Here is a 15,942-nt window from a genome sequence, read left to right on the forward strand (position 1 = left end):
CTGAATGTGGTTGTGAATACTTCAGCCTTATCTCTAGCACTCATGGGCTGGGGCCCACTGATGCTTAGTAATGGATGTTCTTGCAGCCTCTTCCCATCAGTAATTTTATCCAAGTTCCTTGCCTCGTCTGTTCCATCTCAGTTTCAGTATTGTAGTTATAGTACAACTGGATGTCTTGCTTGGCCATTTTAGAATTAAACACAACTTAGAATAGCACATGTAAAATATATTAGTGGATCAGGCAGGCTTTAGTGGTTATCATAATTAATAATGCCTTAGTTTTCATTAAATATTTCCAGATGATCAATTGAATTTAAACTCCATAGTTGCCATTGTAGGGTTCTCAGATTATTAACTGTATGTTAACTGTATATATAAAATGGCTTCTCTGTAGAGTTATAATGAAATGGCTTCTTTGTGGGTAACTGATGAGGTAATGCTCTGTTTAGTGGAATGTTTGGGTTATAATTACTGATAACGGAGCAACTAAGCAGTGGTAGCAATGTTGTTCTCTCTGTATGTGTGGGAACCTGGAGTGAATGTGTGGGTTTTTTGTTTTCGGGAGGAGAGCCGAAGAGGAAGGACGTGCTGGATATGCTCGGGTCGACCACCGAGGTTGGTCCCAGGCAGCGGGTCGAGGAGGTCGGAGAAGATCGAATAGTGGACTGAAGACTTTGAAATTGAGCTCCTATGGTTGTGCACAAATTGATTGAACTCTGATAAGTTTTGGCGCCTTTTCTTTTTTATATTGTACTGCTATTAGTTACCTAGTTCTAGTCAAGTCAAGTCAACTTTTATTGTCATTTCGACCATAACTGCTGGTACAGTGCACAGTAAAAATGAGACAACGTTTTTCAGGACCATGGTTTACATGACACAGTACAAAAAAACACAGAGAAAGCTATACTAGACTACAGACCTACACTGGACTGCATAAAGTGCACAAAAACAGTGCAGGCATTACAATAAATAATAAACAGGACAGTAGGGCAAGGTGTCAGTCCAGGCTTTGGGTATTGAGGAGTCTGATAGCTTGGGGGAAGAAACTGTTATATAGTCTGGTCGTGAGAGCCCGAATGCTTCGGAGCCTTTTCCCAGACGGTAGGAGGGAGAAGAGATTGTATGAGGGGTGCATGGGGTCCTTCATAATGCTGCTTCCTTTGCTGTTTCTAGTAAGATTTATAAAGCGTACTCTGTAAACGTACACGGTGTGCGGTCTGATATTGTGTGTGCGAGTTTGTACCGGTGTGCATTTCACAGCGTCCACGCAAACGGGAGACACAGTTTGGCGGGTGGACAGATTTTCCCCTAGACATACACAAGCCGATAGCGTGGGCGTTACAGCACTGTGAGATTGAACTCAAGTCTCAGATATTGATAGTTTAGGTTTCTTGGCTCAATAGGCAAATATCTTCATTGCTTCATTGCAACCATAGGTTATCTGTAGCTAACAAGTCTGCTCCTGTTGCAAAAGCAAGCTGCATCTGTGGAAGGAAATGGACAATCCGCACTCTGCTTCTCTTGTTGGGAGAGGCCAGTTTATCAAAGACAGAGATTGAGAGAAAACATCAACAGGAAATGATTAACATTCTTTCTAAAAATCTGTTGAAACTCAACTGCAACAATAACAAGCTGTTAGCTGAGTCATTCTGTGTCACGTGCTCAATGCTTTTTCCCCATATATTGCATACTGCGTTCACCTAATGAAAGTGTAAACTGCCCTCCAGCGGGTTTGCTTGTAATATCAACGTTTTTGCTAGCTAAAGAAAGCTGAAGGGGATTGTACAGAATGACCCTTGAACAGGTCGTATAGCTCTGACCTTATATGGTAATAATTTCACTGTTTGGTGATGGAGTGTTATGCATATTCTGTGCCAGGAAAGCTTTTTGTGCGCTGTACTCCCAAGTATGAACTGCTGCCATACTGAGACATATTTTGTTAATTTGTTTGGTTCTGTTTCTTACTCAGTGTTTTGAAATGATTTTTCGTCCACAGTTAGCAATTATTAATCATATTTTAATCCAATTTTTTTTAAGTTTTGAATGCATGCCATAGCATGCTATGTTCATTCTTACTCAGTAAATCACAGTTTGGATTGTTCTACCAATTGCCTAATACCTTTATATCCTGTGGACCTTGTAACTCCAGAAATCACAATAGCTATAATCCCCAACTCACTTTAGTGGGCTTTATAGAGTAGAAGTTACTGCTTGAAATGTTCAAAGTGGTTTTTTGCTTCAGCTGCTGCTTTTCATTTTAAATAACATGTTATTTTCTAAAACCTTTCTTTAATGACTTCATATTGAGTAATTTATCAATGGAGAATTAATTAGTGTCATTGAGACATGCAATATGGAAACAGGCCAGTCCGCCAGGCCTGCACCGTCTATCAAGTATCCATTTGTACTAATCTTAAATTAATCCCCATCAACTTCCCTCAGATTCTACCACTCACCCACACGCTAAGGGCAATTTACATTGGACGTTAACTGATGAGGGGAAGCCAGGAAATATGAACGGTCACTGCAAGAATAGGCAAACTCCACGCAGACTGTACCAGAGGTCAGGGTTGAACTTGGGAGCTGTGAGGCAGCACCGCTCTGCTCCACGAGTGCTTTAATGCTGGAATAATGTCCTGTTTCAGATGGCTCAACTGGGAGCAGGCTGGGAGCTGGTGGGGGGGGGGGGGAGTGGGGAGTGGGGAAAGAACCTCAACAACTGCTTTTATTGACCACGTTTTATTCCCTACCTCTTTCCTGGGTGCAAGCAGCATGCTTCATTTCCAGCTTCAGGCTCCCTCTCACATCACATGATGTCCTGCCCTGGACATGCATTATTACTGATGACCTTCTACTACCCTGGACATGCCCTCTTCTCATTACAATCACCAGGAGCCTGAAGACCTATACTCAATATTTTAGGAACTGTTTCTTCTCCTTTACATTAGATTTCTGAACCCATGGACATTGCTTCATTATTCCTTTACTTTCATTGCAACCTGTAGTAATATTTATGTATTGCACTGTACCGCTGCCAGAAAACGACAAATTTCACATCATACACCAGTGATAATAAGCTTGATTCTGATTCTTTTATCATTGCTGGGTCAAAATCTCACAGTTAGCAGCAGCGATACATAAGCTGCAGTAGTTCATTATAAATATTCGCAGCAAGTCTCTCCTACCAGGCCTTCCTGCATCGTGCTGCCTGAGAAGGAATTTCTAAAAATATCACCCTTTGACTTTTGTTTGCGCGAGAGTTGTACTCTAAAAATGGTGGCAGGATTTATGTTTCTGGAAGCTGTACAATCTGATTGTCTCTTTATCTAAAAACCCATCATCCAGCCAGGGAAGGTTGGATTGTGACCGCTGATTACTTTGAAAACATTTTCAGACATTCTGCCCAATCTCCATTTTGGCTGAGGAAATGCCATTCACTTCATGCCAGGATTAAACTAGGCTCCTTCCTGATCTTTATGGGTCAGTTCATCAGATGCTCACTTCCACTCACCAGTGCTGTGAAATCATTCATAGGGAAACCTAATTCTCCCTGCAGCCCTCACTGCAACTTTAGTCTGTACCCAGTTCAAAGGAACGCTCAGCTCTGCTCTGCACCTCAGGAGAAATACCTGGCTTCTTTCCACTTAGTCATGATTTTTGTCTGGAGAATGAGATTTCGATTGGATGCTGATCCCCCCAGTGGTGTACATTCTCCCTGCTCCTCAGACTTACTGAATTGCACTACCACACTCATTTTTGCCGTCCACCCTTCCTGCTTATGGCAATTACATTTTGAGTGTGGTTTATATGATCTTTTTTTTACTTTTAGAGACACATTCTCAGAAATTTCTGTTCACCATGCTCTAATCTCATTGGTGGACATCATACTTGCAGGGGAGTTGCATATAGAATAAAACTTTGACACTGGCAGGTTGACCAAACATACACAAATAAGCTCAATGAGCTTGAAAGATAATCTCTTGTCAAATATGGGCTGTGCCAAGCTGTTCATGTATTCTTTAAAGCAGTATAGCGATCTATGAGGTAGCTTCCTTGAAGTTAGTTCTAATCACATTCCAAGAGCTTGAGACAAAATTCCCTTCTTTTACCAACAGAAACAAAATACTATGCATGATTTTTGAGGAAATGATACTAAAATGTGGGTGTCAGTACAGTTCAACTTATTTCAGGCAACATAATCAGCCTTTACACAATATGTACCTTAATTTTTATTTTGAAAAATCTTCAAATCTTGCTAAATTATACAGTGACCTCATAATGATTCAGGTTGGCATGTAATGAAGTCCTGTGAAAGTGATGTCTGGTTAGGTCAGAAGTCCAGCTACCAAATATGCTTTTCTTTAGTTTGATAGTCAATACTTAAATTAGGTACTTAATGTTTTAATTTTAATTTCAAAATGTTTGTATCTGGTGTAGTAGGATTCTGAAACCAAAATATCTATAATATTATTAATATAGTTGTTTGTTGTAATGACTGATAGAACTGCCAGGATCAGAATGTGTCTCTTCTACTTCTTTGGACAAGATGCTTCCTCCTTTATCCAGGCAAGAACCATCATAAGACAATGCAAATTGAATTCCAAATTAAGATAATGTAAAAATTGTTGAAAACTCTTAATTTTTACTATAAATTAGTTTCAGAAAATAGATGGATGTAACAAACCTTTGAAGATAAAATATTAGCAGGTATGCTTCATAAAGATTCCCAATAATTTTGGACTTGAGAGTGTTTGATAAGGGAAATTTATAAACATCTTTAATGCCTTTAGAATGCATTGGCCTTCATCAACAATGGGATTGAGTTTAAGTGCCAAGAGGTCTGACGGAGGACCCTGAACTCTCTGCTGGTGAGAGTTCAACATGGTGCCATTTTCTGAGACTCAACCTGGAGAGCAAGGAGATCCAGACTCTTTGACCAGGATGGAACAGAGGCCCCAGCCACCTTCGACAGTTGGCATGCCGCTGTTGTTGCGGAGAGAATTCTGCGGGGCTGCCCAAGCTTTTTTCCACTTTTGCAGGCAATGACGGGCCAGCAGATGGGACTCTCACCTCAGACTCCTGTCTGAGAAACAAAGGACGGGGATAACCTAAATGACACTCAAAGGGAGACATTCCAATAGAAAAGCAGTGCAGAGTGTTATGAGCAAACTCTGCCCAAAGCAGAAGATCACTCCAAGTGTTCGGGTTGTCTGACACAAGGTACCTCAGGGTCTTCTCCAGGTGCTGGTTGGTTCTCTCCATCTGTCCATTGGACTGGGGGTGAAATCCCAATGGGAGACTGACCATGGGCTGACAGAAAGCCTTCTGTAACAGGGAGGCCTTGATCAGAAACAATGTCCTAGAGGAAGCTGTGCACTCTAAACACAGGTTGAAGCATAACATTGGCCCTCTCCCAAGCTGAGTGAAGCTTGGGTAGGGTCACAAAGTGGCAAGCCCTGGAGAACATGGAACTCAATCTTCTCCAGTCGGATGGATAGTTAGTTCTGGAGTAAACAATGAAGGACCTGTTGAACGTGTTGGATGTGTTCATGTTGGGTCTTGGAGAAGTTGAGTTTATCATCCAGGTACACAAAGACAAAGTGATGTAGCATCTTCTAGAGAACATCATTGATAAGGGTCTAGAAGTCCGTAGGAGCATTGACTAAACCAAATGGCATCACGAGATACAGGTAGTGGCCATTGGGTGTGTCAAAAGTGTTCTTCCTTTCATCACTCTCATGAAAGCAGATCAGCTTGTATGCATTTTGGAGGTCCAGTTTAATACAATGGTTGTCCTTTTCAGCAACACTAAATCTGTGGCCATTAATGGCAAGCAGCATCAGTTCTTCACTGTGATGTTATTGAGACCCTGATAACCTATACTATACATGGTTGGAGTCCACCATCCTTTCTCGACACAAAGCAGAAGCCTGCTCCAGCAGGGGATGTGGATGAAGCTGGATGCCATGCCATCATGGATGTGCTTCTCAGTGGACACCCTTTCTGGATGGAATTGAACAAAGAGTCTTCTTTGGTGAGTAGAGAACACAGGCTAAGACTCAGGAATCACTGCATACAGGGTAGGTAAGCTCAAGACAGAGCAAAGACAAACAAAACAGAGAACAGAGAAACAAAACAAGTATTAATACATAAATGCAACATAGTGACTTTCATTGTTTCTTTTTTTCAGATGGATTTGAAGCTTTACATAAGTACAATGCTGATTTGTTTCTGGATGTGGCAAGATCTTGCTTATTCAGGTAAAACTTTATTATTTCCTGACTATCTTGCACTTAATTAAAAGTGTTGTTAGGTTTCAACCTTGCTTGTAAATTAGAAGCTCATGCATTTAGATCTCAGCGCAGAATCTGAGTTGATAATCCAGTTTGATACATCATTGCAGAGTATTTGAGGTGTTTCTATTTTCTTTTAAGAATGTTTCTTTTCAGATCAGCTGTAAACTAAGTAGGAATTTGAACGTCATTTAAACAAGCAAAGAGGAGTTCTCTTGACATCCTGACCAATTATCTCTCAAACAACGTCAAATGACATGGGATTTGGAAGTTGTTTTATTTCCCCATGGAACAACAGTAACTACAACTTGAAGCAATTATTCGGTTGCCAAGTGCTTTGGGAACATGTGAAGATGTATTTTCAAATACATGTTCAAATGCGTGTCAAGAATTATCTCATTCTCCAAATGCTGCTTTCCTGATGGTTCAAATGATCAGAGACCCTATATCTATATAAAACCTGCTTGTCTATATTAACTCCATTTCCCTCTACACCTTGCTCATTCAAGTACCTGTTCAGGTGCCTTTTAAATGCTGTTACTATTCTTGTCTCCATCATATCATCCGACAGCCTATTGTAGGTACCAGCTACTATTTGTGAGAAAACTTTACCCCTTGGATCCCCTTTAAACCTCCTCCCTCTTAACTTAAATCAATGCTCTCTAGTTTTTGACACCCCTACCATTTTAATGAAATTCTGTCTATCTTCTTTATCCATGCCGCTTATAATTTTATAATTCTTATAATTTTATCTACCTCTGTCACATCACCTCCTAGCCTTCTTTGGCCTGCGGAAAACAGATCCAGCCCAGTCTCTCCTTATAGCTTAAACTCTTCAATCAAAGCAACACCGTTGTGAATCTTTTCAGCACCGTCTCTAGCTTAATCACATCCTTTCTGGATGGCATCCGTTAGTCTTGCGAGACCATGGATCTGTGCCTGGAAAGTCTTGCTTCAGTCTCTCCAGGACGCAGGCCTGGGCAAGGTTGTATGTAAGACTGGCAGTTGCCCAAGCAGCGTCTCCCCTCTCCATGCCACCGATGTTGCCCAAGGGAAGGGCAAGGGCCGAGTCAGCTTGGCACCAGTGTCGTCGCAGGAGTTGCCAAATTGAGGTTGAAGGCAACGTTGGACTGCCTTAGGGACTGCAGCTCCGGATTTGTCCTCAGGGTTTACTCCCGAAGCCTTTCCCATGAGTGGGTATGGCCACAAGGCAGCGGAGGTTTGAAATCAGAGTTTTTCCTCTCTTAGATGGACTGCCTTCTCAGGCTGACGAGCTCCATCTCCATCCTTTCTATAGAGTGGTGAACAGAACTCCCCAGAATACTCCACGTTCAGCCTAACCAATATTTTGTGTAAATGTAACATGACATGTTAACGCCTATACTCATTACCTCAACAAATGAAAGGAAATAAGTCATTTGCTGTCTACCCTATGGCCACTTTCAGGAATTCATTAACCATATAACCATATAACCATATAACAATCACAGCACGGAAACAGGCCATTCCGGCCCTCCTAGTCCGTGCCGAACTCTTAATCTCACCTAGTCCCACCTACCCGCACTCAGCCCATAACCCTCCACTCCTTTCCTATCCATATACCTATCCAATTTTACCTTAAATGACACAACTGAACTGGCCTCTACTACTTCTACAGGAAGCTCATTCCACACAGCTATCACTCTCTGAGTAAAGAAATACCCCCTCATGTTTCCCTTAAACTTTTACCCCCTAACTCTCAAATCATGTCCTCTCGTTTGAATCTCCCCTACTCTCAATGGAAACAGCCTATTCACGTCAACTCTATCTATCCCTCTCAACATTTTAAATACCTCGATCAAATCCCCCCTCAACCTTCTACGCTCCAATGAATAGAGACCTATCTTGTTCAACCTTTCTCTGTAACTTAAGTGCTGAAACCCAGGTAACATCCTAGTAAATCGTCTCTGCACTCTCTCTAATTTATTGATATCTTTCCTATAATTCGGTGACCAGAACTGTACACAATATTCCAAATTTGGCCTTACCAATGCCTTGTACAATTTTAACATTACATCCCAACTTCTGTACTCAATGCTCTGATTTATAAAGGCCAGCGTTCCAAAAGCCTTCTTCACCACCCTATCTACATGAGACTCCACCTTCAGGGAACTATGCACTGTTATTCCTAGATCTCTCTGTTCCACTGCATTCCTCAATGCCCTACCATTTACCCTGTATGTTCTATTTGGATTATTCCTGCCAAAATGTAGAACCTCACACTTCTCAACATTAAACTCCATCTGCCAACATTCAGCCCATTCTTCTAACCGGCATAAATCTCCCTGCAAGCTTTGAAAACCCACCTCATTATCCACAACACCTCCTACCTTAATATCATCAGCATACTTACTAATCCAATTTACCACCCCATCATCCAGGTCATTTATGTATATTACAAACAACATTGGGCCCAAAACAGATCCCTGAGGCACCCCGCTAGTCACCGGCCTCCATCCCGATAAACAATTATCCACCACTACTCTCTGGCATCTCCCATCTAGCCACTGTTGAATCCATTTTATTACTCCAGCATTAATACCTAACGACTGAACCTTCTTAACTAACCTTCCATGTGGAACTTTGTCAAAGGCCTTGCTGAAGTCCATATAGACTACATCCACTGCCTTACCCTCGTCAACATTCCTCGTAACTACTTCAAAAAATTCAATAAGGTTTGTCAAACAATTAATTGTATCCCAGGATCTCCTAGTTCAACAACACTCCCTGGGGCCTTGATATTCGCTGTGTATATCCTGCCTTGGTATAACTTTGTCATTTTAAACTTGTCTAAGTTAAATTCCATCTGCTGTTTCCTTTTCCATTTTTACAGTTGACCTATATCCTGCTGTAACCTTTGGTGTTATCTTCAGATTTACTAATCATGCCACCTACATTCTAATCCAAATCATTAATATACATTCAAACAACAGAGGACCAGCACAGACCTCCAATCCTAAAAACAAGCCTCCACTACCACTCTCATCCTCCTACTAAGTGATCTAACCTTCTGGACAAGTTTACCATGTAGGACCTTGTCAAAGATCTTGCTAAGGTCTATGTAGACTATTTTACCACTCTGCTCTCATAAATTCTCTTGGTCGCCTCAAAAAAGCTCAATCAAATTCATGAGACATGACTTCCCATGCACATAGCTATGCTGATTGTTGCTAAGCCCCTCTTTCCTTTCCAAAAGCAAATCCCGTTCCTCAGAATCCCTGCCAGTAATTCCCACTGCTGAAGTAAAGCTCCCAACTTGTGGTTCTCTATCTTCAGATCAAATGAACTTTAATTATCATTCAACCGTAATAGATAAAGCAAATGAAACAAATAGGGCCAAAGTGCAAAACAAACAAGATAACAAGCAAAGAAGCATATCCATATGAAATAAAACATATATGTATATAGGGTAACGTGTCCCATAATTGATGGTACAGTCTGACCGCCATGTATATACATACACAATCCAGCACTCAAATACGGGAGGAAGCAACAATGGGAGAGGCCCCCTACCCACTCCCCCGCCACTGATTGTGGATACCACGCTGCACCACCTCCAGCATTTCCTGATGAAGGGTCTCGGCCGGAAGCGTCGACTGTACTTCCTATAGATGCTGCCTGAACACCAACTGTAAACAGGATCAATGGACAACAAACTGTGCAAATGCAAATATAAATAAATAGCAATAAATAATGAGTATGAAGTAACAAGATAATGAGTCCTTAAAGTGAGACCATCGGTTGTGGGAACACCAGAAGTAGAAAGAGTGTAGTTATCCCCTTTTGTTCAAGAGCCTAATGGTTGAGGGTTAGCAATTGATCTTGAACCTGGTGGTGTGAGTCCTGAGGCACTTGTACCTTCTACCTGATGGCAGCAGAGAGAAAACTATGGCCTAGGTGGTGGGGAGCTTTGATGATGGATGTTGCTTTTCTATGGCAATGTTTCATATAGATGTGTTCAATGGTGGGAGGGTTTTACCATGTTGTACTAGATCGAGTCCAAAACCTTTTGTAAGATTTTCTGCTCAAAGGCATTAGTGTTCCCACACCAGGCCATAATGCAGCCAGTCAATACACTTTCCACCACAGATCTATAGAAGGATGCCAAGTTTTTGATGACATACTGAACCTCTGCAGACTCCTGAGGAAGTAGAGGCACTGTCATCCTTTCTTTTCAATCATATTTATATGATGGGTCCAGGACAGGTCCTTTGAGATAGTGACAACCAGGAATTTAAAGTTACTAACCTTCTCCACCTTTGATCCTCCAATGATTACTGGCTCATGGACCTCTAGTTTCCCTCTTCTGAAGTCTATAATCAGTTCCTAGGTCTTACTGACATTGAGTGAGAGGTTGTTATTACAACACTCAATCAAATTTTCGACCTCCCTCATGAATGCTGATTCATCACCACCTTTGATACTGCCCACAACAGTGGTGTCATCAGCAAACTTATATATGGTAACACACACATAATGGTGGAGGAACTCAACAGGCCAGACAGCATCTATGGAAAAGAGTACAGTTGACGTTTCAGGCTGAGACCCTTCAGCAGGACTGGAGAAGAAAAGATGAGGAGTCAGAGTTAGAAGGTGGGGGAGGGGAGGAAGAAACACAAGGTGGTAGGTGAAACTGGCGGGTGGGGGAGGGGTGAAGTAAATAGCTGGGGAGTTGATTGGTGAAAGAGATACAGGGGGAATCTGATAGGAGAGGACAGAAGGCCATGGAATAAAGAAAAGGAAGAGGAGCACCAGAGGGAGTGTGGTGTTCCTGTGCTGATGGAGATTATGGGGAAGATGTTTTTGTCAATCCAAACTGCCTGGGGTCTTAAAATGAGGAAATCCAGGATCCATTTGCACAAGGGGATATTGAGGTCTAGCTCTTGGAGTTTACTGATTAGTTTTGAGGGAATGATGGTATTAAATTCTGAGCTGTAATTGATAAAGAGCATCATGATGTATGCACCTTTGCTGTCCAGATGTTCCAGGGTTGTGTGAAGAGCCAGTGAGATGGCATCTGCTGTAGACCTGTTGCTTTGGTAGGGGAATATGGAATGAATCCAAGTCACCATTGAGACAGAAGTCAACAGAAGCCTCAGAAGACACTTCATCACTGCAGATGTAAGTGCCACTGGCGATAGCCATTGAGACAGGTTACCACACTCTTCTTGAGCACTGGCATGTTTGAAGCCTGCTTGAAGCAGCTGGGTACAACACACTGCCAGAGCGAGAGGTTGAAGATATCCATGAATACACCAGCCAGTTGGTCAGCACAGTTCTTTAGTACTCAGCCAGGACTCTGTACGGGACTGGATACTTTCTTTGGATTCACTGTCTTGAAGAAAGCCCACATGTCATCTTTAGATACAGAGACCAAAGGATCATTGGGAGATACGGGGGTGAGTGATGGTTCCTCCCTGTTCTGATGGTCAAAGCGAGCACAGAAGGCATTGAGCTCATCTGGAAGTGAAGCTCTGCTGTCCCCATGTTGCTAGATTTAAATTTGTAGAAGGTTATGGTATTCAAACTCTGCCATAGCTGTGGAGTGTCCCTCTTTGATTCCAGTCTAGTCTGGAATCTCCGCTTTGCCTGAGAGATGCCTTCCTGGAGATCATACCTGTACCTCTTTTAGCAAGGGTAACAGTATTCCTGCTGCTCTTCTTAAATAAAAGCTCAAGATGATCAAACCTTTAGAATAAAGGCCTAACATTAGCTACCATTCAGGTCATTTTCTGTTTTCTCTCTTCCCCCTTTTTTAAAGTAATGGGGTAACAATAGGTAGTCATCAATCCATAGTCACAATTCCAGAATGTATCAATGTGATAACCAGTTCATCCACCATCTCTAAAGCCACATCTTTCAATACTCGGAGATGCAAGTCATCAAGTCATTTTGATCCGTTATCTTTGAATCTTACCATCTTCTCTGATTCCATCAATGTCATTCACAAGAGCCTTTATTCTCTGTATGGCAAGCCTTGTGCCTTTTCAGATAAACAGTAATTGTTTACTTACTCTGCTATTTCCTTATTCATTGTTATAAATTCTTCTATTTCTGTCCGCTAGAGGCCCAATTTTACCCTGGTTTGTCTTTTCCTCTTGAAAGTTCTAAAAAAAAGTTTACAGTCCATTTTTATGTTTCTCACCAGACAGTTCTGATGATTTATTGTGCCTTTTTAAATACATTTCTTTATCCTCCTTTGTTGAGACAAATTTTTTTCCTGTCAGGCCACAGCTATTTCTGGCAACTTTAAAAGCCTCTTGCTTGCATTTAATTCTACCCGTATTTTATTCTTCTCAGCCATGAATGAATAGCTGTTCCTGGAAAATTGCAAACGTTACTCCGCTATTTAAGAAGGGTGGGAGGTAGCAGAAAAGAAACTATAGACCTGTTGGCTTGACATCAATGGTTGGGAAGTTGTTGGAATCGATTTTTAGGGATAAGATTATGGAGTACCTGGAGGCACATGACAAGATAGGCCAAAGCCAGCATGGTTTCCTGAAAGGAAAATCCTGCCTGACTAACCTACTGCAATTTTTTTGAGGAAATTACAAGCAGGGTAGACAGAGGAGATGCAGTGGATGTGGTGTACTTGGGTTTTCAGAAGGCCTTTGACAGAGTGCTGCACCTGAGGCTGCTTAGCAAAATCAGAGCCCATGGAATTACAGGGGAGTTGCTAGCATGGGTGGGGCATTGGCTGGTTGGCAGAAAACAGAGAGTGCGAATAAAGGGGGGATCCTTTTTCTGGCTGGCTGCCGGTTACCAGTGGAGTTCCAAAGGGGTCAGTGTAGGGACCACTGATTTTACGATGTATGTCAATAATTTGGACTATGGGATTAATGGATTTGTGGCTAAATTTGCTGATGATACAAAGATAGGTACTGTTGAGGAAATGGGCAGCCTGCACAGGGACTTAGATAGTTTAGGGGAATGGTCAAAGAAGTGGCAAATGAAATACAATGTTGGGAAATGTATGGTCTTTCAATTTGGTGGAAGAAATAAACAGGCAGACTATTATTTAGATGGGGAGAGAATTCAAAATGCAGAGACGCAAAGGAACTTGGGAGTCTTTGTGCAGGATACACTAAAGGTTAACCTCCATGTTGAGTTGACGGTGAAGAAGACGGATGTAATGTGGTGTTCAGTTATGGAAGTATAGAATATAAGAGCAGGGATGTGATGTTGAGGCTCTACAAGGCACTCGTGAGACTGCACTTGGAGTATTGTGTGCAGTTTTGGGCTCCTTATTTTAGAAAGGAAATACTGACATTGGAAAAGGTTCAGAGAAGATTCATGAGAATGATTCCAGGAATGAAAGGGTTACCATATGAGGAACATCTGGCAGCTCTTGGACTGTATTCCCTGGACATCAGGAGAATGAGGGGGGATCTCATAGAAACATTCTGAATGTTAAAAGGCCTGAACAGATTAAATGTGGCAAAGTTATCTCCCATGGTAGGGGAGTCTAGTACAAGAAGGCACAACTTCAGGATTGAAGGACCTCCATTTAGAACAGAGATGCAGAGAAATTACTTTAGCCAGAGGGTGGTAAATCTGTGGAATTTGTTGCCACGAGCAGCTGTGGACGCCAAGTCATTGGGTGCATTTAAGGCAGAGATAGATAGGTTCTTGATTAGCCAGGGCATCAAAGGGTATGGGGAGAAGGCAAGGGAATGGGCATGACTGTAAGAATTGGATCAACCCATGATTGAATGGCAGAGCAGACTCGATGGGCTGAATGGCCTATTTCTGCTCCTATATTTTATGATCTTATGGTCACCTTCATCAGCATACCTTCGAATGTGTTCTAATCAACCACAGGATTTCTCCTCTCACGGGTTTGGAACCGCAGGCTCTTCCATAGCTGGAGCAAGCGTAGTTTATGTCATGGTTTCCTTTGTTCAGATTTATGATCCCAGTTTCACAGTGAATCACATCACTTTCAAACTGAATGCCAAATTCAATCATATTAAGATCATTTTATCCCAAAGGCCCCAAGACAACAAGACATCAATCATTCTTTCTCATTGCACAAAATGAAATTCAAAATAGCCTTTGGTGTGTAATATGCACTACAGTGGTCTTAATTTTGCTTTCATCTTACAGATGGTAGTGAATGTTTAAGAGCCAAAGCACTGACTTGTGGACAATGTATACAAAGTGGAAAAAATTGTGGATGGTGCACAAAAGATGTAAGTTGTTTAATCTATCCTATGAAAACTAAAGATAGTTCCACTTATTACTTCTGTTGGGACTTCAGTAGCACAGTCTGTTTAAATAAAAGGCAGGAAAATTATGGTACTTCTTTCAGAAAAATTGATGTACACTGACACCAGACTCCTTAAGCAGGTGCTTTGTTCTGAGCTGTAAGAAAATACCAGAGGAAAAGATTCAAGGATGCGCTCAAAGAATCCTTCAAGAAATGCATCATGCCCACCGACTCCTGTGCAATGGAGGCACAAGATATTGCAGATGCTGGAATCTGGAGTAACAAACAATGTGTTCTGGAGCTTTGGCCCGAAATGGTGTCAGTTCCTTTCCTCCAGTAGATTGTCTGTGACTCCCGGGAATCACTGGCTTGTAATCACTCAAAGCAGAGAGGGAACACTGCAATTGTATTGAGAACCTGGATGCTGTGCACCCTGAGAAATCCTGTATGAGCAGTGGAAGGAATGAACTGCCTTGTATGCTCCCCACTGTCCATCCTGTAAACTTACTTGCTTCCACTGTTGGAAGAACCCGTGGTTCCAAACCTGGCTTCATCAGAACCCACCAAACCAGAGTGAGAGTCATCCTTTACCCCGAGGGACTACCTAAAGCAGAAGCAAAGGATACCTCCTATAATAAGCCACAAACTAATACTCAAGAGGATAAAACCCTTTGAAGCAATGCATCTGAAATAATCGAACATTTTGTATTCAAGTCTGGGTTAAGTGTTCAAAATTAACTTGTTGCGAACTCTATTTCGAATTGTGAAAGTGTTTCAAGTAAAACTAATATTTATATTGCCCTTCCCAGCTCCTGAAGCTGTGGAAATAATTAAAATAAATGAATACTGCATCAGCTATGTGCACAGTGAAAATGTTCCAGGTATTGGACAAATTGCATGGATATTTAATAACTGGCAACGTTCAATCTTTAGTATTGTTACAAGATATTCCCTCAAGTGTCGAAGTACTTCTCATTTCAGCATCTTTCACTCAGGATGTAATACTCAATATCTAATATCATGTCCCAGGATGTAACTATAGTACCCCCTTGTGATCCGAATCGGATATGGTATATTGCCTGTGCCCTTGTGTTGGTTTCTACATTCCTTTCGAAGCAGACTGAAACATGTCAGAGAAACAAAAGCCACGGCCGAGTCATTAAACTGCTTTAGTTACAGACAACAAGTGGTCATGCAGACTAATAGATGTAATGCAATCTCAGTTCATGTCAACTAATTGCAGAGAGTCCAACAAAAACAAAAAAAAAACTAATTTCAAAAAAGTCACGTTGCACCTATTTAAGTATTCCCAATCTGCATTTCTGATTCTGAAGCAAATTTCCCCTTGTTAGGCCTGAATATCCAGCCAGAGAAAGGGTGGTAGAATGGGGCAGCTAGTAG

At 41.7% G+C, this 15,942-nt stretch overlaps 1 protein-coding gene across 4 annotated transcripts in view; it reads left to right on the top strand.

The window, feature by feature from the left end:
- The window catches only part of LOC140732323 (integrin beta-1-like), an 89,073-nt gene that overhangs the window by 12,517 nt on the left and 60,614 nt on the right, over window positions 1-15,942 (top strand). Inside the window, exons 1-3 of one of the 4 annotated variants that reach the window (XM_073054797.1) lie at window positions 1,710-1,828; window positions 6,191-6,260; window positions 14,439-14,524. In XM_073054797.1, the coding sequence (XP_072910898.1) occupies window positions 1,826-1,828; window positions 6,191-6,260; window positions 14,439-14,524 (159 nt within the window). In that variant the 5' untranslated portion in view covers window positions 1,710-1,825. Of the gene's footprint in view, window positions 1-1,709; window positions 1,829-5,895; window positions 6,035-6,190; window positions 6,261-14,438; window positions 14,525-15,942 lie in introns of those variants that run through there. The other 3 variants (XM_073054796.1, XM_073054798.1, XM_073054799.1) reach the window with 3 other exon arrangements.

This window comes from Hemitrygon akajei, chromosome 8 (genome assembly GCF_048418815.1).
Source record: "Hemitrygon akajei chromosome 8, sHemAka1.3, whole genome shotgun sequence".
Taxonomy (NCBI): Eukaryota; Metazoa; Chordata; class Chondrichthyes; order Myliobatiformes; family Dasyatidae; genus Hemitrygon; species Hemitrygon akajei.